Genomic DNA, 19232 nt, shown 5'->3' on the forward strand with positions numbered 1-19232 from the left:
CACTCCAGCCTGGTGAAAGAGTGAGACTCTGTCTAAAAGAAAAAAAAAAAAGAACTAAATCAAAATAAAATTATAAAACCCTCATTTAATTCCTCATTCCCATAACCTACCATCTGATGTCTCTCTCATCCACAGCTAAACATGGAAAAAGAAATGTCTGCTTGAGGATGCCACTTCTTCATCTCTGCCTCAATCCTGTACCCACTTCAGTGTTATTTGCAGGCCCATTACCCCACCAACACAGCATTCACGGAAGTCATCAGTGAGTACCTATTGAGAAGACAAAAATGACATTTTCAGTTCTTATCTAATTTGAATTTCTCAACAGTATTCAATACTATTAACTATTCCCAATATTTTTCCATATTGTCCTCCATGACACAACACATAATAGTCTCCTTATTTTCTATTTTCCTGTCTATTGTAAAGACTTCCCCACATACACCCCCCATAAAAAGGTCAATGAAACACCTAGCCTTCAAGTCTCAACCCAAATCTGGCGTTTCCCAACTAGGAAAATATATAGTCCCATTGGTTGTCTACCAGTTTCTTGTAATTCTTAGCCACAAGTTAGCTGACCCACCGTCCCTCAGACAGGTGAAGTTAAGCTCAGTATTTGCCATATCTTGATATACAGTCTTGCTACAAAGAGTTTGCCTATGTATGAAGATGGCTACCGGGGGACGTTTTTACGTCCTACGTCATCACGTGCTGGGATGAGGGTGGGGCCCTCAAGGAAGATGGAATGGAATCCAGTGGGCGGGGGCAAGAGGACGGGGCGGGGCTACGCAGGATCTGGGCGGGGCGGGGCCGGTGAGGGGTCGGGGGCGCTTCTGCTATTCAGCCGGTGCGCGCGGCGGCAGGAGGCAGCGGCGGGCTAGTTCTCTTGACGCTCTGTTCCGAGCGTGCCCTGGACCGCCCGCTCAGACCAGGGGCAGCCGTGTAGCTGAACGGAAGCTGCAGGCAGCGGGGACTGGTGCCCGACGCCGGAGGTCTGCGGGCGGGAAGCACCCAGGATTTGGGAAGTCCCGGGAGCAGTGCGGCGGCGCCTCCTTCACCCAAGGGGCCGCGGTGACGGTCACGGGGTGCGGCGCCACCGTGCGCGACCCAGGCCAGGATTCTAAATAGCCCAGGCTCCTCCTCCTCCCCGGCCGCCTCACCTGCGGGCATTGCCGCGCCGCCTCCGCCGGTGTAGACGGCACCTGCGCCGCCTCGCTCGCGGGTCTCCGCCCCTCGCCACCCCTCACGGCGCCAGGCCCGGGCAGCTCACCTGGACTGGCGCGGAGTGCGGGAGCCGGGTAGCTGAAGCGAGGCGCCCACGCCGCTGTCCGGAGAGGACGCAGGTGGAGCGGGCACGACTTCGCGAAACCCGGCGCCGGCCTCCGCCGTCGTCCCAGCCGACACCGAGTCCCGGGGACCCGGCCGCCCGTGCCCGAGGAGGAGCCGCCGCCGCCGGCTGGGCACCATGAACAGCAGCGCCAACATCACCTACGCCAGTCGCAAGCGGCGGAAGCCGGTGCAGAAAACGTGAGTGTCCGGAGCGCGTCCTCATCGCGGGGGGCTGGGCGCTCTGGCACGCGGGTGTGGGAGGCAGCCCCACCCCGCCCCCAAATCCCTGCGATCCTGGGGATTAGGTCCATTCCCGGCACTGCCCGTGGAATCGCGGTTTGGAGGCCGGTCGAGAGACCGAGGACTTGGATTCTCCAGTTTTCAATGATTGCATTTAAAAAATTGTCCTCCCACTCATCCTCGGCCCCCGCGCCAGTGCACACGCACCCTCTCACATTTGCAACTTTTTCTCTGTTCTTTAGTCCTAATTTGTTGACAGCTCTCATCTGCCTTGTACTGGTGGATTACTTAGTATAAACCTGTCGAAATCTCCTTCCACTTTTAATATCCGCATGGGTTAAGTTAGAGGACGGTCTTAGTTCTCCTTCTTGGTAGAGTTTGGTAGGAGGAGATGTTTTAAAGAGCAAAACACGTGCCGAATTTTTGCTAAGGGGCAGAGTGCCTCTAAAGGTACTTTTTGGTCCCCACCAACTGGCTTTCTGTTGCGCTCTTATTTATTTACTTGGCAGCGATTTTGTAGCGCTCATTGTGACCGTATCGGTAAAGTGGATAGAAGTGGTAGCAGGTGGGAGTGGATGCAATGGACAGGATACGGTGGAGGATTTGTATTCTTCAGACACCTTTTTGGGAAGCTTGCTTATCACTTTTGGGGTGCCTTTAGAATCTGTAAAATGAAAGATTAAGAACTATGTTTGAGAGAGGTTTTCATTCTTAGCATCTAGCTCTAATTCTTTTTCCCTTCGAAGTTTTGTTACTTCTAATAGAGTGAGTACAAACTTGTTTATGTCGTCGGTTGATTTTGGTGGGATATTTGTGTGAGATCGCAAATACTTTAATTTTTTTTTTTTCAGAGAAAAACTAGCCGTGCTTGAAATATTTCCCTTTGTGAGGTGATTGTATTCGTGTGTTCATTCCAGTTTTTTTATTTCTAATTTTATCTGAGTTACTTTACATATTTTTCAAGTTTCCATAAACAATTTTAGGAACTCTTAAACATCTTCTCCGACCAAATTAGAAGTGTGCATTTTCCTTAGATTTTAACTATCACTAATGGGAACCAGAGAAATAACAGTTTAAGATTTACGTGTAAACCAATTATTGGTTTAAAGTTTCATTCTAGAATTCAACTTCCTTTCAGAATTTCGGTTATCATAGTTCTTCAGAGCTACACATATAAATTGGCATGGAGAGGATAATTATAAATAGGCTGATTAAAATTTGGAAGTTTGATGGTATAGTGTATCTTAAGGGAATATTGTCAAACTAGCAGTTTTCTACCTTGGCAGTTTGAGACATTGGTTTATAATACTTTTAATTTTGTAGAATGGTTTCTTAAAGTATGTTTGTTTGAAGGACAATTTGACATTGTCCTTGATGGTTCAAGTTGGGAGGCATCCCAAATGTCTGTTCTATGTATTTATTAATACACTTAGCAACATGTATAATAGGTATATTAATGGGTTTTCTGTGTATTGTCAGAAAACGGGAAGATCTCCCTGATGTGTTTTTAAGATACCGGGTTCCAGTTAGGGTATTATAAAAGGACTTGTATGGCTTTTAAAACAAAAATGCCATAATTTTGTACAGTTTAACATTTATGGATTCTAATTTATATGTTCATGTTTTAATGTATTACATTTTTCTTTTGCATAAAATGTACCTTTCATTAGATTATCCTAATATTTTAATACACTTTCTTAGTCTTTAATGTACTTGTATTTAATAATTTCCTATAACAAAAGTATTTTCCTCATTCACCCATATTTTATTTTGTTAGTGAAGATGTTTAATCTCTGCTGAGCACTGTACGTTGCTTCTAATCATAAGATGCCTTAAATATCACCAGCTTGTTATGTAAGAAAAGCCTAGTGCTGGCGTTTTCATTGTCAAGTGAAAGTGTTTATACAAATTATTTTTACCTGAATGAAAAATGGTTAATTTTATAATGCAGTTAATCAAAGCTTATTTTAGGAATGAAGTCATTAAACCTGATATTAAATTTAGTATTAGTTTTAAAATTAAACTACTAGTTTGTGGCCTAATTAGGCCCAAAATATGCCAACATTGGGGAAAATAGATGTTTTTAGCTGAAAATGCTATCCAGACCTGTTAAACCTCCACCTCTTAATGATAGCCACTTTATTTTATTTACAGATAAAATATGCTGTAGCATAATATAGGATTGTTTAAAAAGACAGCCATTTAAATATTAATTTTATGAAATATATATGTTCTGCAAAATTTTGGAGTAAAGTAGATGACACTTGTAAGCTGAAGCTCTTTCAATCTTGAATTAAGAAAAATTAACCCCCCCTAGTGGCGACTCTCACATTGAAAATTATTAGTAGTAAATACATTTAAATATGTTCAATTTAATTCCACTGAAGTATCTTGAACATAGTAGACTTTCAATAAATGTTTCCTTTCTTTTTGGAGCAATAAAAGTTGGGAAATTAAAGGCGCTGAAGCAACTTTACATCCAATTCATGTCCTACCTCAAGAAGAAAATATCAAAGATAACCTTCATTATAGGATCTACTATAACTTTCCTTAGACTGTTGCCCCATACTTAGTAACCCTACTCAGAAAAAGAGAACAAATTCTGTGTTTATTTTAGTCTCTTTGGAAATGAAAGTGTTTGTTTAGTTACTTTGTCTCATGAAGATAGTCAAAAAGATCATTATAGAACTAAATAGAATGTTTTTCCTTAGTGATAACTTTGGACATAGTTTTGTATTTTTAAGGTTTTACTGATAAAGACAAAGTTGTAATGGATTTCAGCTTATCTATGTGTAGCAAGTTAGCACTGAATGTTGGCAAATAATAGGTGTTGAATAAAGGGCATCTGCACTTTAAAATGATACCAGCAGTAGTGGTGATTAAGCCGCCCATCATGAAGTGTCAGAACTGGAAGTAACTTCTATGCTTAGCTGATCCTTCTTTAAAATGCATACTGATAAAAGCTTTTACATTTATTAGCATATAATAATATAAAAGCATTGTCTATTTTGCTATTCATTATTTTTAAATGTCATGAATTTCATATATATAATACTGAATTGTGTTACTTACATAATACTCATTAAATGTTTCATATAAATGTATGATGCCATTTTAAAAATAGTGTCTAAAATAAAAGATCTTTTCATATACACAGTTATTTCTCTGTCATTTTCTTTCAAATAGCTTGATTTAGATAGCATGTACATAGTAGTTATGGACACTTGCTCATTGGAACCATGAAATGAAGTAAGTGAAAGTGTTTAGTTATAGGTAACATTAAATGGCAAAATAAGAAAACAGGTTTAAATTGAAGGCACTGAATCTAAACTAAAAAAATGAGGTCTAGTTCTTCACTATCTGGGCAAGTTTCTTGACCAATAAAGCAGGACCGTCAGCACCTATACTGCTACTCTCACAGCTAAAACTAACAGAAAAAAAAATTATAAACTGTGAAGACTGCTAAAGATGTAAATGAAACAGAAACATAAATTCTATTCTTTGAATAATTTTAGCTTACATTATCACAGAACAATCAATTCTCCCATAAAACAGTAAGAGGCAGTATGTGATTATGTTCTCAATTACGGCTACAGCTGAAATGTACTACCTCACTGGTGAATAAATTTACATAGTACATGCTTACTCATGTAGTTAATTGAAACAGTTACTTGGAAGTAAATACCATACAAATCTTTTACAACAGTACCTTTCTACTTCCACACTTCTTTTAAAATTGATATTTTGCTACTGGTTTAATATAACAAAAAACAACTGTTTATTAGCACTTATTCTGACAGAAGTGTGCATCATTTTCTTCATTTTTATAATAGTACTAAAGAAAGATAGTATTATTTAAGTTTATAGATAGGGAGCTGAGGCTCAAATTCAAAGTTGTTCAGGTAATGAAAAAGTGGTGGATATTGGACCTTAGGTCTTGTGACTTCAAAGCTTATGTTCTTACTGACTTCACAGTACTGCCCAGGTGAGCAGATTCAGTGATACATACAGTGCAGCGATATCCTAGGGCTTTTCTATTGTCCACTGTTTCTTCTCAAATAATGTTATGGCCGAAATAAATTATTTCTCATTTCCCATACATGATTTGTACTTGCTCATCTTCATACTTTTGTTTTATATTCTTTCCTCTTAAAGAGTCTTTTCTCCTGTCTTGTTGATTTGCTGCTTACCTCCCTTCCTCTTGAAAACGTTGTTTTTAATGGCTGCATAATACTCTGTTGTGCTAATACTCTAATTTATTTAACTGTTTTCCTTTTGGGAGGAAATTTTATTCCCAACCATTTAATATTTTAACAAGTATTTCAGATAATACCCTTGAGACATGTAAATTTTTATGCAAATTAATTTTCTTAGAAAAAATTCCTGTAAGGGAATTTGGAGATAGAAAAGTATGTATTATTTTAAGGTGGAGCCAAAGGTTACGCTCCAAGAGATAGTGTCAAATTAAGAAAATTTTGCTAATTACATTCCCATCATCAATCTGGGGATCTGACTATATCATTGCATTTTTGCTTAAAAATATTATTGTCAATTTCGTAGGCAAAAAAAGAAGTGTGGCTGGTAATTAAAGTTATATGTTGGGATCATTTTCTACTTAGGGTGTCATTTACATATTCATTTGTTTTGTCATGTATTTTTCAGTTGTCTTTAATTCTTTTTACTTCTTTCTATTGAAATATTGTTTTAAAATGTATTTCTATTAAATAATGCTGCTAGATTTAAAAAGTCAGTTATATATGTGGTGTATCTTAAATATAGCATATTAGGCCCTATCTTTTGATGTCTTACTGCGGTAGTTATGGATTTTAGTGCTGTGTGTCTCACCTTAACCTTTTTCACCTTCCTCCATCATTCCTCTATATTTTATCACAATTTCGGTTTATATATACTTTAGTGTTGTATTATTTTTGACCATATATTGTTTACCATTTAGCTAAGTGGTGTACTGTGATTATATTTTCCTTCCTGTTCTGTGCTGTTATTGATTTCTTTTCTACCTGTTTTCCATCTTCGTGTTTATTTGCATCTGAGTTTAGCTATCTCTCAGGTTTTTGGAGACAGAGTGTGTGCGTCTGGCTCTTGCCTTTCTTGTTTGGTGTGATTTTTCTGGAGGAGAAGGGTAGTTGCAGAAAGCTAGGTATTCTACCATCATGGAAATAGAGGTGTCTTGCATGTATTTAATACTGTACCTGATTTAGATGCCACATCTTCGTCACCTCTTTCATAGCACCTGTGTTACTGAGCAATACATTATGCTTGATTTTGCCATGTTGTGAAATATATTTCCTCCTAGTAGGAAAAAGAATGTCTTTAAAGATAGCACTATCATTTGTCTTTGAAGCTACCAGAGCGTCCCAGTACAATACCATGCACATAATATATATTTGAGATGTACTGATTTAACAGTTAACTACCACTTAAAATTTTTTGGTAATGTTTTAGTGATTCTGATAAGGCAGATACATTTTATGTGGGTTCAAGGGGAATTAAAAAAACGTGTATTTGCATAGAAGAAGAGGGAAGGGGAAACAATGAGTTTTTCAGGATTATGGAAATGATGGCAGTTTCTAGGTCATATTTCATTTTCCTGATTTTCCTTGCTGATGTCTTGTGTTGTTTACATTTTGTCATCTCTCCTTAGGTGTAGCAAACAAAAGGGAAAGGAAAGAATTCATCACAGTTATATGGAAGCAGCAGGAGGGTGGCAGAAGACTTCTGACTCATTACATGTGGCTTCCAGCCAGAATTCTCAGAAGTTTTTGTAGATGTTTTTGACTCATATAGGGAAATAAAATATCTAGCCATATTCAGCCTGACAATGAAGTTGGGATCTCTTTGTGCTATGTGTCACCTCTGTAATGTTACATTAAGCACATAGTTTATGGTTGTAAATATTTGAAATTTATATTCAGAGATAAATATGTATGCATTGAAGCTGTGGGGCAGGAAATGAAGAATGAATGGGGTTAAGAGTTGGGCTTTTTGGGGTGTAGGTAGTATGTTAGGGAGATTTTATTGAGGAATACTTCAAATTTCCTAGCTGTTGGATGGAGAGTAGCACCGTAGTCAGTGCCGAGAAGGGAGTGCCCAACTTCTGGGTAATGTGAATGAGAGGGCACGCAGGTACAGGACTGGAAATAAAGATAAACAAGTAATGAGTAAGTAGACTGAAGCAGTAAGAATAGATTAAAGCACTCCAAGAAAAAATCCGATAGAGCAAACTCAGTACTGTGAGAGGTAATCTCTTGTTAGAAAATGTCACTTTAATCTCATGGGATTACTGAAACCATATCTTTGCATGTCATTTTGAGGTTTAATGATAAATGTTATATAAAACACAGTTATATTTATGATTAAACTAGGTTGTTAATTTTTTCAGCTTTGCTTCAAACACTTGCTACAAATGATGAACCTTATAGACATTTTTGATAGAGGTGTTAAAAGAGCTTTCAAGATAAAATTCAAGCTGGCATTGAGCATACTGTTGGGCCTGTACCACCAGCAGCTAAAGCTTGCAGGGCTTCTAAACAGAAGCATGGCATGCAGTCAGCTAGAGTCTTGATTTTGTAATAATTTTGATTACAGATTGGGACCAATTTTTGAAATGAAGGTTTCAAAAAATAAGGTGTTGCCCCTTTGCCTGACCAACATCATACAGTCTATTTCAGGAGATATTTGAACTCTAGAGCTCCCAAATCCAGTCTTAGAGGGATGTTTATTTATATTTCAAATAACCTTTTTGTTAAATAACGGTTAGCAGTGTTCTTTGGTATAGACTCGAAGACAATATAAAAGTAAAAACAGCATAATCCAAGTCAAGTGTAGTTAATGTAAGATTACCCTCCATTTCTAATTGTTCTGTATATATTCAAGATGTATGGATAGATATTAAATATTTTCACAAAATAATTTTGTACATTTCTCACAAAATCAGTGAAAAAGTGGGTCAAATGCATTACCTTTGTTAGCTTTAACCATCTGACATTTTAAAAACTGCCAAATTGTTGAGTCCAGTGGGTACTGCTCAGCCCTGACCTTAATTTCTCTGTGTATTTGACTGTCTTCTATGACCTCCAAAATATTCTACCCTGGTTCTTTTTCTGTCTGTTTTATCGTTTGTCCTCTGTGTCTATGCCTCTTCCACAGCCCTATACCTAAATGTTGGTATTACTGACGTCTGTCCTCAAGCCACTTTTCTTCTTGTTTGGTATAGCTCTCATTGGGAACTATAGCTGTTTTTTCCAAGCTACAAATTGCAGAACCATTTGCAACCTCTCCTCACTCAATGTTTTCCTTTTCCTTGCTTTCTATACCACGTTAGTTTAGTTAAGTGAACGTTTGGGTCTGGCTTAAATTTCTCTTCAAGCCAGTCCTTAATCTCACTATTACTGCCTTTGTTCAGGTTGTGATCGTTTCTTTTCTTGGCACTTTTGGTCAGCAAACATTAATTGAGAGTCTACTCTGTCAAGTAGTATGCTGGGCATTAAAGATACGATAATGATTACATTTACATAGAAATAAAGGTGGCAGGCAAACAAGTGTAAGCAATTAGGTTACTTGAAAATGGGAATTTGCTCTCGTGATTTTATGCGATACACAGTAATGCAATAGAAATGTAGACAGTTTTACATTATTAAAAACAAGTGTCAAAGTCTGGTGTGAGGTTGAATATTGCAAAGAGCTAGCACAAGATAGGGAGCAGTAGCACATGAAGGGACACATTCACGTTACTATTATTTCTCCCCTTGTGATAGCAGCTTTCCTTGCTTCAGTGTTTGTGTTACTCTCTTCTCTCCAGTGTTTCATAATCATTACTGGAAAGCTACCAAGAGTGCAGGACTGGGCTGTATACACATTTTCTATTTATGTGAAGTTGTTTGTATGGAATATTCCTTAATGGAATGGTTGTATAAGAAGCCGAATGGGGCAGAGTAGCTAATCCATTGCGAGGCAGGTCAGGAAGGACTTCACGAAAGTGATCTACTTGAGCGGGACTTGAAGCGGATGGGACATAACAAGGACGTTGTATGAAAGTACCAAAGCACATTTTGTAACTGTAGGTGATTTCTTAGCTCTGGGATAGAATAGACAAAAACGGCTTTGGCTAGAAGAAATGAAGCCAGAGGGGTAGATAGAAGCTAAAAATCATGAAGGATTTTGTGTGCTAAACTAAGGAACGTGGACAGTGCAGAGCTACTGAAGGATTTTAATCCGAGGAATGACTTAGTCAGATTTATGTTTTAGAAAGAAGTTCCTGGTGGCCCAGAATCCTAACTTCAGCAAACCCTGCCCTGCTTTCTGTATTCTCTGTCACAAAAGTCAGCTTGGTAAAACATAAGGCCAATCTTGTAAATCCCAGCTCAACACTTAAAATGACTCCCAGATGCCCAAGTCTGATTTTCTACCATTACTTTGCTATCTCCTCTATCTTGAACATTTTTTCATCAGACACTCACATGGCTCACTTCATTTTGTTTATGTCTGTGCTGAAACATCACATCAGAGAGACCTTCCCAGGCTGTCCAAACCAGCATCATCTCCGTTACCCCTTAGTTTCTTACCTTGCTTTTTCTTCTTAGCACTCATGAGCCGTGAAAGCTATATGATTATTTGTTTATTTCTGCATCTTCCACCTAGGATGCAAGCTCCATGACAACAGGAGCTTTTGTATGTTTTGTTCGCCTGTAAGTGTTCTGTGCTGGGCACTTGATAGGTATTCAATATTTGTTGAAGGAATGTGGCCTTAACCATCTATCTTCTGCCTCTTTCACTCTGTGCTTCTCCCTTCAGATGGTGGAATTCTCACAGTTCACCAGTCCTTAGTTAAACCTCCTCATGAAATACTGCATACTGTCCCTCCCTCAAGATCCATCTCAGATACCACCTTTTCTGTAAAATCTTTCTTCAAGTAGTTGCTGCTTCTGCTTAGCTGCCGTGACACTTTTTGAACATTTAGGAGAAAAGTGTTTTCCTGTATGTCCAGTATGTGTTGCGTAGAAATAAATACTTAAGAAGTTATTAATTAACCAGTAGAGAATTACACAGTGAGGTAGACAAGCATTAAAGGTAAAGTTTGAAATTCAGTTGGTTAAGTGGAGAAATGTAATAATTAGGTGTGACTTGAAATTTGTTTATAAATGCAATACAATTAGTGGAAAATAGCTAGGGGAACCATCACCAATTTCTATTTATATACACAGTTGTACAAATGCACACACCCACACACACCATTTTGCCAATGTATTACCTGTTTTTTGTAGAAATATTTACTTTTTATCATCTTTCTGCATAAAGTATTACTTGTCCACATACGTCATTGAAAAGAAATTATCTAGAAATGTTTTGATTGGGTCATATTAATAGCTCTATGCCCAGGCCAATGTCTACTTTACAAAAGCTGATATAATTCCATTTGAAGTGTCAAAAATGTCTTTGTTGTAAGAAAATGCTGGATAATTACTTTTCTGGCTAATAGGAAGGTATAGAGGTATAGGGTATAAATTACTTTGGTTTTCCAATTCAGCATGGGTATCTATGATCCTTAAATTCAGTTTAAGTGATGAATGTCTGCTATGAAATCCTGGCTAGGGGCTTCGTGTGAAGTTGTTCAGTTTTTCATTTCTGAACTCATATTCCTCTTTAACCTGTAAGTGTCTTTTTTCTCAGGTGAAAATCATGCTGAATTGTTTAGGGTTTCATTGAACTTTCTGAGACACAAACTATGAAAGCTTTTACATGTATTTATATTTCTTGTTGGCAAATATTAGAAGTTGTCATTACTGACAACTTTTGCTTTTACACGTAGGCAATAATTCTACTTATTTTATGAATATTTAAATATTCTACTTATTCTACGAATATTTGGATATTCTACTTATTCTACAAATATTTGAATACTCTATGAATAAGTAGAATTATTGCCTACATGTAAAAGCAAAAGTTGTCAGTAATCAGAACTTCTAATATTTGTCAACAAGAAATATAACAAAAGTCAAATTTATTCTTTTTTTAATATTTGAGGACCACATTAGATGGCTGGAGGACCATCTGCAGGTGGCAGAGGGGCTTTGGGACATTATCTCTAATGTGTTGAAAGTAAATAAATACAGGAAGCTGGTGATATGAAGATAAATACTTTATTTCCAATTATCTTTCTTGACAGCATCAATAATGCTGAGAGACTTCCTGTGGAAGATAGAAAAGGAAGTATGATTTTCATATAATTTATCACAGATTTCTCTCTTTTTTCCACCTAACAATGGCTAATGCATTTGAGAGGGGAAAAAAGTCCCAATAGATCTGTTAATTGGGAATCACTATACTATAAATGCATGAAGTATAAGTAAACATTTTCCTATAATGAGTTCATAAGCTTTTTAATGAACTATTAGGAAGAATTTAACCCCTTTCCTTGTTTTTCGTAATTGAGATGTGAAAGGAAGATTTAAGAAACACTTTTATGTAAACTTGAAATAGACTTTAAAAGTTTGTTGTATTAGAGAAATATTTGAAGATATTTTATAATGCAATACAAATTTTTGCTTTTTAAAGGATTTTTATGGTATTTTGTTTGTTTTTCAGAGTAAAGCCAATCCCAGCTGAAGGAATCAAGTCAAATCCTTCCAAGCGGCATAGAGACCGACTTAATACAGAGTTGGACCGTTTGGCTAGCCTGCTGCCTTTCCCACAAGATGTTGTTAATAAGTTGGACAAACTTTCAGTTCTTAGGCTCAGTGTCAGTTACCTGAGAGCCAAGAGCTTCTTTGATGGTAAGACAGAAGAGTTTAATTTGTCTGCAATCACGTATTAAAAAAAAAAAAAGGTATTAAATATGGCTGTTTGTGTGTTAATAACTACAAAAATTAGCCATATTTGAAAACATTTTATTTATTGTTTTATAGTAAAACTTCAGTGGCAAAGCCAGCTTTATGTCTTAAAATCAATTTTCCAGTTTTATTCATCAAACTGATGCAGCCACTGAAATGATGCATGGTATCATTCTTTGAAAATCATCTACTCAGAAGCTATGCTCAAATTGATTATGTCCAATTCCAGTGTCCGTTCTACTTCAATTTTTAAAAGTCTCTTCTTAAGAAAAAAAAAAGGAAAGGGTAAAACACCATCTTGCTGGATTTTCTGTGTTTTCATAGACATGTCATTTTATCCCAAACTTATGTGTTTCTAATCTTTTACATTAATTGTATACTGAGAGCAAGAAATATAATTAAAACTTTTTTTTTCACTAGAAAGAACATTTACTTATAAGAGTCAGTAGAATTGGATTTTATTCTCTATTGTGTCACTGAAAACTATTTGGCTTTAACCAAACCAGGTAGCATCCTCATACCTCAGTTTCCTCAGCAGTAAAAGTTAAGGTTTTGAGCTAGGTGGCTGGAATAATATTTGTTACCTTTAAATCACAATGGAAGTTTTTGTTTGCAAATGATGTTTCAGTTTGTTGTCTCATGTAAAATCATTTTTTGATTTTTATCTGTGATAAGGCAGAAATCGAATTTTTAAGGAAATGGTCTTTTTAAAATGTCATATAATTTTACCAACTATAGCAAGTTAATGATAAAATCTCAGTGGCCAATGTCGGTCAATGCTTCTCATACTTTAATGTGTTTACAGATCACATAGGGATCTTGTTAAGATGTAGATTCTTGTTCAGTAGCTTTAGATGTGGCGCTAGATTTTGCATGTTTAACAAGCTCCAAGATGGTGCTGATCCTGCTAGTCTAGGTCATTAGGAAGTGCCTAGACAACACGTTTATAGATACTCAAATTGGTAATTTGTGTTTAGAATATTGCAACAGTTAATTTCCCTTTAGATTTATGTTTACATAATGCGACGTGTTTAGTCTCAGCATCTTTTTATTTATTTGCTTGCTTGCTTGCCTGTCTCTGTGTTCTTTCTTTTGGACAAAAGCTATTTATTTTAACAGTTGTGTTCTGGGCAGTGTACAGATTTGAGGATAGTGATTTCAGGAAAGATTATATATTTCAAAGTTTCGTAGTAAACAAATTTTCTCTGACCTGTACAAAAAGTATTTGAATTTTCAGTTGCATCTATACCAAGCCCTTTTTCTTGGGAGAGGAGTTAAGCAGCATTCAATGATGTGTCTGTGAGTACGTGTTTATTAGCTGTAGTCATTTTGCCGACTTAGTTGAAACTAGAATTCAGGTTTCTAGATTCCTTATATTGTTTTTTCTGACCAAATAGTTACTTATTTTATTCTGGGCACTGTTACATAGCAAAGCACTGAGGATTTTTTCCTAGACCTGTGGTTCTTAAAAGTGTAGTACCCAGGCAGGCAGCATCAGCATCACCTGGGAACTTGCTAGAAATGCTAACTATTAGGCCCGAACCTAGACCTATGCTATCTAAGGTGGTGGGACCCTTGGTGGTCGGATCCTTGGTAGTGGGGCTAGATGCATGTTAAAGTTTAGGAGCCACTGCATAGATTGTAACCTCAGGCCTTCTCCCAGCTTCACAGAATATTGTCCTGATCCCTAGCATTTACTCACATTCTGTGCTTAGTGCTTGACCATGTGGTGGCAGATTCTGTGATGTGTAAGACGTGGTTGCCATCCTTAGAGAGTATGGAGTCTAGAAGCACGGGAGGCATTATTCCTTGACTCTGATAAAGGTTTATTGACTTGAGTCATTTTACCTTTCCGTTTTCTGCTCTTTATAATGGGGAATCAAATTATATATGTTAAAAAAGAAAGTATTGGTTTTTCCTCTGTTTAGTAGTATATGTGTATATATATATGTACCTAGGCAGATACATATCAATGTATGAAGCATACACAGATATACATAAACAAATATATATTTAATGTGTACATTATGTGTGTGTGTTCATGTATATGTACACACAGACACATATACTTGATTAGATATGTGTCCTGTTACTCAGTGCCTCATGTAAAGTTAAAGAAGGTCATAGTTTAACACAGGATTCATCATGGAATTGTTAAAAACCATTTTCTCAGCTCTTCATTAATGGGTTTGTCTGTTTTTATTCTGGTTCAGTGTATTTGACAGTAGGATCTTATTACCTATTTGCATGATTCCTTCATCAACTACATTATCTTTAACGTTAGATCTTTTTCAAGCAGCAGTGTGCATAATAAATACTAGAAAGCTTTTTAAAATTCATATTCTAACGTATGCACCTGCTGGTATAAGTAAGTTCTCTGTAAAACCCAAGAATCCGTATTTTAACAAGGATGTTACAGAGTCAGAGGCAGTGATTTAGCCTAGCCTTGGTTATGCCCTGAACGAGTTAATTTTTTTTTCTTTGCCTCCAGGATGACAAATACAAATATACAAAATTTAAAGAAACCTATAAATATTTTTGCTTGGGTTTTAGTGGTGTACATTCAGCCTAAGCAGTTCTTAGTTTGTTTGATACAGAAACATAGAGTTAGATGGAAAATGAAAATAATCTTTTTTTTAATCCCCAAATTTCCTCCAGACTACCAGTGATCTAGAAAGGCAATGCAACATTTCAGAACACAAAGAGAATGAAATTATAAGAGTAACCCTTATGACCTGAATAAATGATAAATGCAAATGGAGAGACTTGGAATGTGCTAACAATGATTAGTAGTTTTGTGTGCCGTTAGACCCAATCTCCCACTATTAGGGAAACAGTATAGTGAAGCGAAGGGAAGCTCAAAGTGAATAACAGGATGCAAACAGGGGGTGTGTAAATTCCTGCGGAAAGAACAATATAAACGAGTAATCATACAATCTTGTTAGAAAGGAAACTCAAGTTTTACTGTAACAATAGATATTTTTCCAAGAAAATACATCTATTTATTGCAAGTTTAAATAATCCAACCTGGATGGATCTTCTTAAAATTTGGAACCATGTCTATACTGCTGCTGCTGTCTGAAAAGCAACACTAAAATTTTAAGTAGTACATTAATGTTTATCCATTTCTAATTAATTAAAACATTTTGAAATATAACTTTAAATACTTGAAAAAGGCTTAGTAATTTTTCAGTTTTTATGAAGTTCAAAACAGTGACATGATTTAAATATTACATTTAAATATATTATCTCTGAGATGGAGGGCATTTAAAAAATTTAAATAACTTAATGATTACAATCAATAGTAGTTTATTAATAGAGACAAGGATTTGGGGGATTACAACCTAACCTTTGAAATTAGTTGATGTGAAGAGAAAGGATTGTTTCCTCCTATATTATGTCTCTTAAAATTATTAAACACTGTACACTGGGCTTGTTGACTAATCTTATCAGCATGTTTTATTCTAAACTTCAGCATACATTTAATACAGTTTTTAATGAGATTTTCTTACTTTTTTTGAAATGCTCATTATTATGTAAATATTTTGTTCAAATTATTCTGGTTTTAGACAGCTACCCCAAAAATTAAGAATTTGGGAATGACTACTCTTCATTTTTGGTTTACATACAAATACCTAATAAGCCTGACAAAATGGAGCTAAGATTTCTGAATTTCTAATTTCAAAGTCTTGCATTTGCAACTGTCATAGAGAATAGTATTCTTCTAGTTATTCTTAAAATAAGGTAATGTTAGGGAAAATCTAAGACTTGAATCATACTTGTTTAAAATAATCACCATTTCATAAAATATAGAATTATTTACATCTTAAAATATTTGACATTCATTAAGCCTAAAAATGCTGTGGGAAGAGAGAATAATAGTTCTATTATGTGATGATCTAACATTTATTTGACCCCATTGTTTATCATGGATCTTTCTTTACTTATTTTAAATTAAAAATTACAAGTGCTCTGTTCTTGGTCTTCTTTTGCAGATGCTTTAACAGTTCATTCCCAGTTCATTAGGTTTTCGAAAGAGAGCTTTTGTGTTTATTCATCTTCAGCTTGTGCATTTCTCTGAATTTTGGTTGTTTTGATATCTTTCTAGACCAGAACATTATTCTTGAAAAACACGTATATATATATATATATATGAATATATACATGTGTATATGCAAAGAACAAACTTGAACAAACTGTAAAAATGAATTAAATAGGAAGGCACTTTTAAGTGTTGATGTTTTATAAAATTGAATAGATTTGTATGTCTGCATTTTTATTCATGAGAATTTTATAATTTCATCTGCTTTGCTATAATTTAAAAATTTCTGTGTATCAAGTAATTTACCAAAGTTTCAGTATCATACTGTCATAGCAAATGTTATTTCTTAATTCTAGGACTATCCAAAGTAGATTTGTTTGCATAACAGTTTAGTGCATTTGAAATCACCAAATAAACTATTTGTTTTACCCATGGCATTATCCATCTTATATGGTGATTTAATTATTTTTTTCCTAATTCACATTTTCAAATGTAAAACTCTAATTATGATATTCATGATAACTTTCATAGCTAAAACTATATAAATCTAGGTTCTTTTAAAATTTTAATTTATGGACTTCCTACAGTAAAACCCCTGTTGATTTAAATATGAGTAAATACAAAGAATAGTAGAGCATTCTTATTGAATGAATACACAAATTCTGGCTCTCAGATTTAATATTGTGACCTCTTTGGTTCAGGAATTTCATCTTTCTTTTCCTCAGATATCCCGATTTACAGTATAAGATTTATTAGATTATATGAATAAATGTACTATAGAACTTTATATAGGATATTTTTTATTGCTGCTTTTGTTTGCTTTGACAAATATTTTGAAGAACACAGTGACAAATACCTGAGATTCAAACAATCTAAACTCATTCCATCACTTATTCTATATTTTCCTGCTTTCCTGTCTCTCTTAAATTTACTGACTTAATGGCTTTCTGTTTGATCATTACCTAGTCTTGCATGGCTCTAGAATCCTTGTTTATTTGGCCATGAACAGGTCTAGTTAGTCATGAATTTATAGCTTTAGTTTTTTGTTTTGTTTTTGTTTTTTTGCTTTTTAGGGAGACTACCATTGGGCTAACATTAAACTCATCAATTTTCATCAATTTTCCTTTTTCAGAAAATTTTCAAATACATTTAAATTTCTGTAGTTCAATCTTAAGATATTTTGTGAGACTTTGTGATCTAGTTAATGGAAATGTACACCTTCATGTTATAGTGTTTTAGAAAATATATTCATATATATTACATTAAAGTCTGAAGAAATTTTTATTTAGTAATATTTATGTATTATTTTTAAATCTTTCTCTTACAGCCTTTTGACTTTTTGATTAATGAATTTTAATGAGTAACTCAAATTCATTTATTTGCTCATGGCTGGAGATTTAGATTTTAGAGCCATTATATCACTGGAATAACATTTTGAGCCGTTAAAGTGAATAAAATATTCCAGGGGGAGAGCTTGTAGAATAAGAAGAAAAGTACCAAAAGATAAGATGTTTTAAGGATGAGCAGGGGTGGAAAAAAGGGAAATCTGTGGAATATGAAAGTATGCTAAGGTGAGTTGACTTAAGATGCCTTCATTTGATGCGTTAAATTCTTAAATTAGAGGGCCAGAGAGAAACCTGTATATGAAAGTGTGAACTGAAATGAAATCAAAGTGTATACAGAAAAATAATTGTACTAGATAAGGTCATTTCCATTCCTTGTTTGTCCATCAAGGCCAAGAAGCCGTTCAGGTGTTAGCAGTGAGAATTAAGAGGGAGACAATGTCTGGGCATTTTGTAATCTCAAAACCTGTAATCTCAGCATTTTGAGAAGTGGAAGTGGGAGGACAGCTTGAACCCAGGAGTTTGAAACCAGCATGGACAATGTACTGAGACCTCGTCTCTACAAAAAAATAAAAAATTAGCCGGGCTTGGTGGCACAGTTCTGTATCCCAGTTACTCATGAGGCTGAGGGGGGAAGATCTCTTGAGCCCAGGATGTCAAGAATGCAGTGAGCTGCGATCAAGCCACTAAATTTCAGGAGTGAGACTCTGTCTTAGACACACACAAAAGAGGGAGACAAGCAGTCTAAAGGAATTGATTGACATAAAGAACCTTAACGAATTGTCCATACTGAATTCTTCGTGTATCTTCTAGCCTGAAATTTTCCCACACAATTGTCATTTTTTCCAAACATTCTTTTGTCAGTTGGATTTTTGATCGTGTCTAGTTTCTGTGTTAGGGATACATTTCATCTCTTTATGTGAGCATGGTAGAAGGAGATTGTGTTTTGTGATGAAGCACTGACAGGCAGGAGACGTGGATGCTAGTTCAGTTAACAAATCTTACGTTTTTTGATAGACTTTAACCTCACCATTCCACAGGGTCTTCATCTTCTCAGCATGTTTGATAATGATGCTTGCTATCCCTGATGAATTAGGTTTGTAGTAAATTAATCCTAAAAATGAGAGATCTGTGAAATAAATTTTATAATTAACATTGTTACTGTTATGGAAATGAAAGTTGTTTCCTGCAGAATACTGATATTTCACTTGTTTTAATGGAGAATTATCTGTTGTTTTGTTGAATATCCATAAGGGCCTTTACGGAGCTGGTATTAATATCAACTGAGAATCTCTTTGTTGAATTAATTTCATATTTTGATTTAGGCATGGAAATTTGTTAATAAACTGTTTTCCCCATTTTGATATAATATGTAATAATTTACTTACATATGCTGTTTTCTTTTTCATCAAAAGTGGCACATACTCAAAT

The 19232-nt window shown here is 35.6% G+C and overlaps 1 protein-coding gene across 1 annotated transcript in view; it reads left to right on the forward strand.

The window, feature by feature from the left end:
• The first annotated feature begins 830 nt into the window (after positions 1-830).
• AHR (aryl hydrocarbon receptor) overlaps positions 831-19232 on the forward strand; it is a 46478-nt gene continuing 28076 nt past the window's right edge. The window contains exons 1-2 of the mRNA XM_017526921.2: positions 831-1527; positions 12172-12359. Coding sequence (XP_017382410.1) covers positions 1466-1527; positions 12172-12359 — 250 coding nt within the window. The 5' untranslated portion in view covers positions 831-1465. The remainder of the gene's footprint in view (positions 1528-12171; positions 12360-19232) is intronic.

This window comes from Cebus imitator, unplaced genomic scaffold (genome assembly GCF_001604975.1).
Source record: "Cebus imitator isolate Cc_AM_T3 unplaced genomic scaffold, Cebus_imitator-1.0 Scaffold45, whole genome shotgun sequence".
In the NCBI taxonomy this organism is placed as follows: Eukaryota; Metazoa; Chordata; class Mammalia; order Primates; family Cebidae; genus Cebus; species Cebus imitator.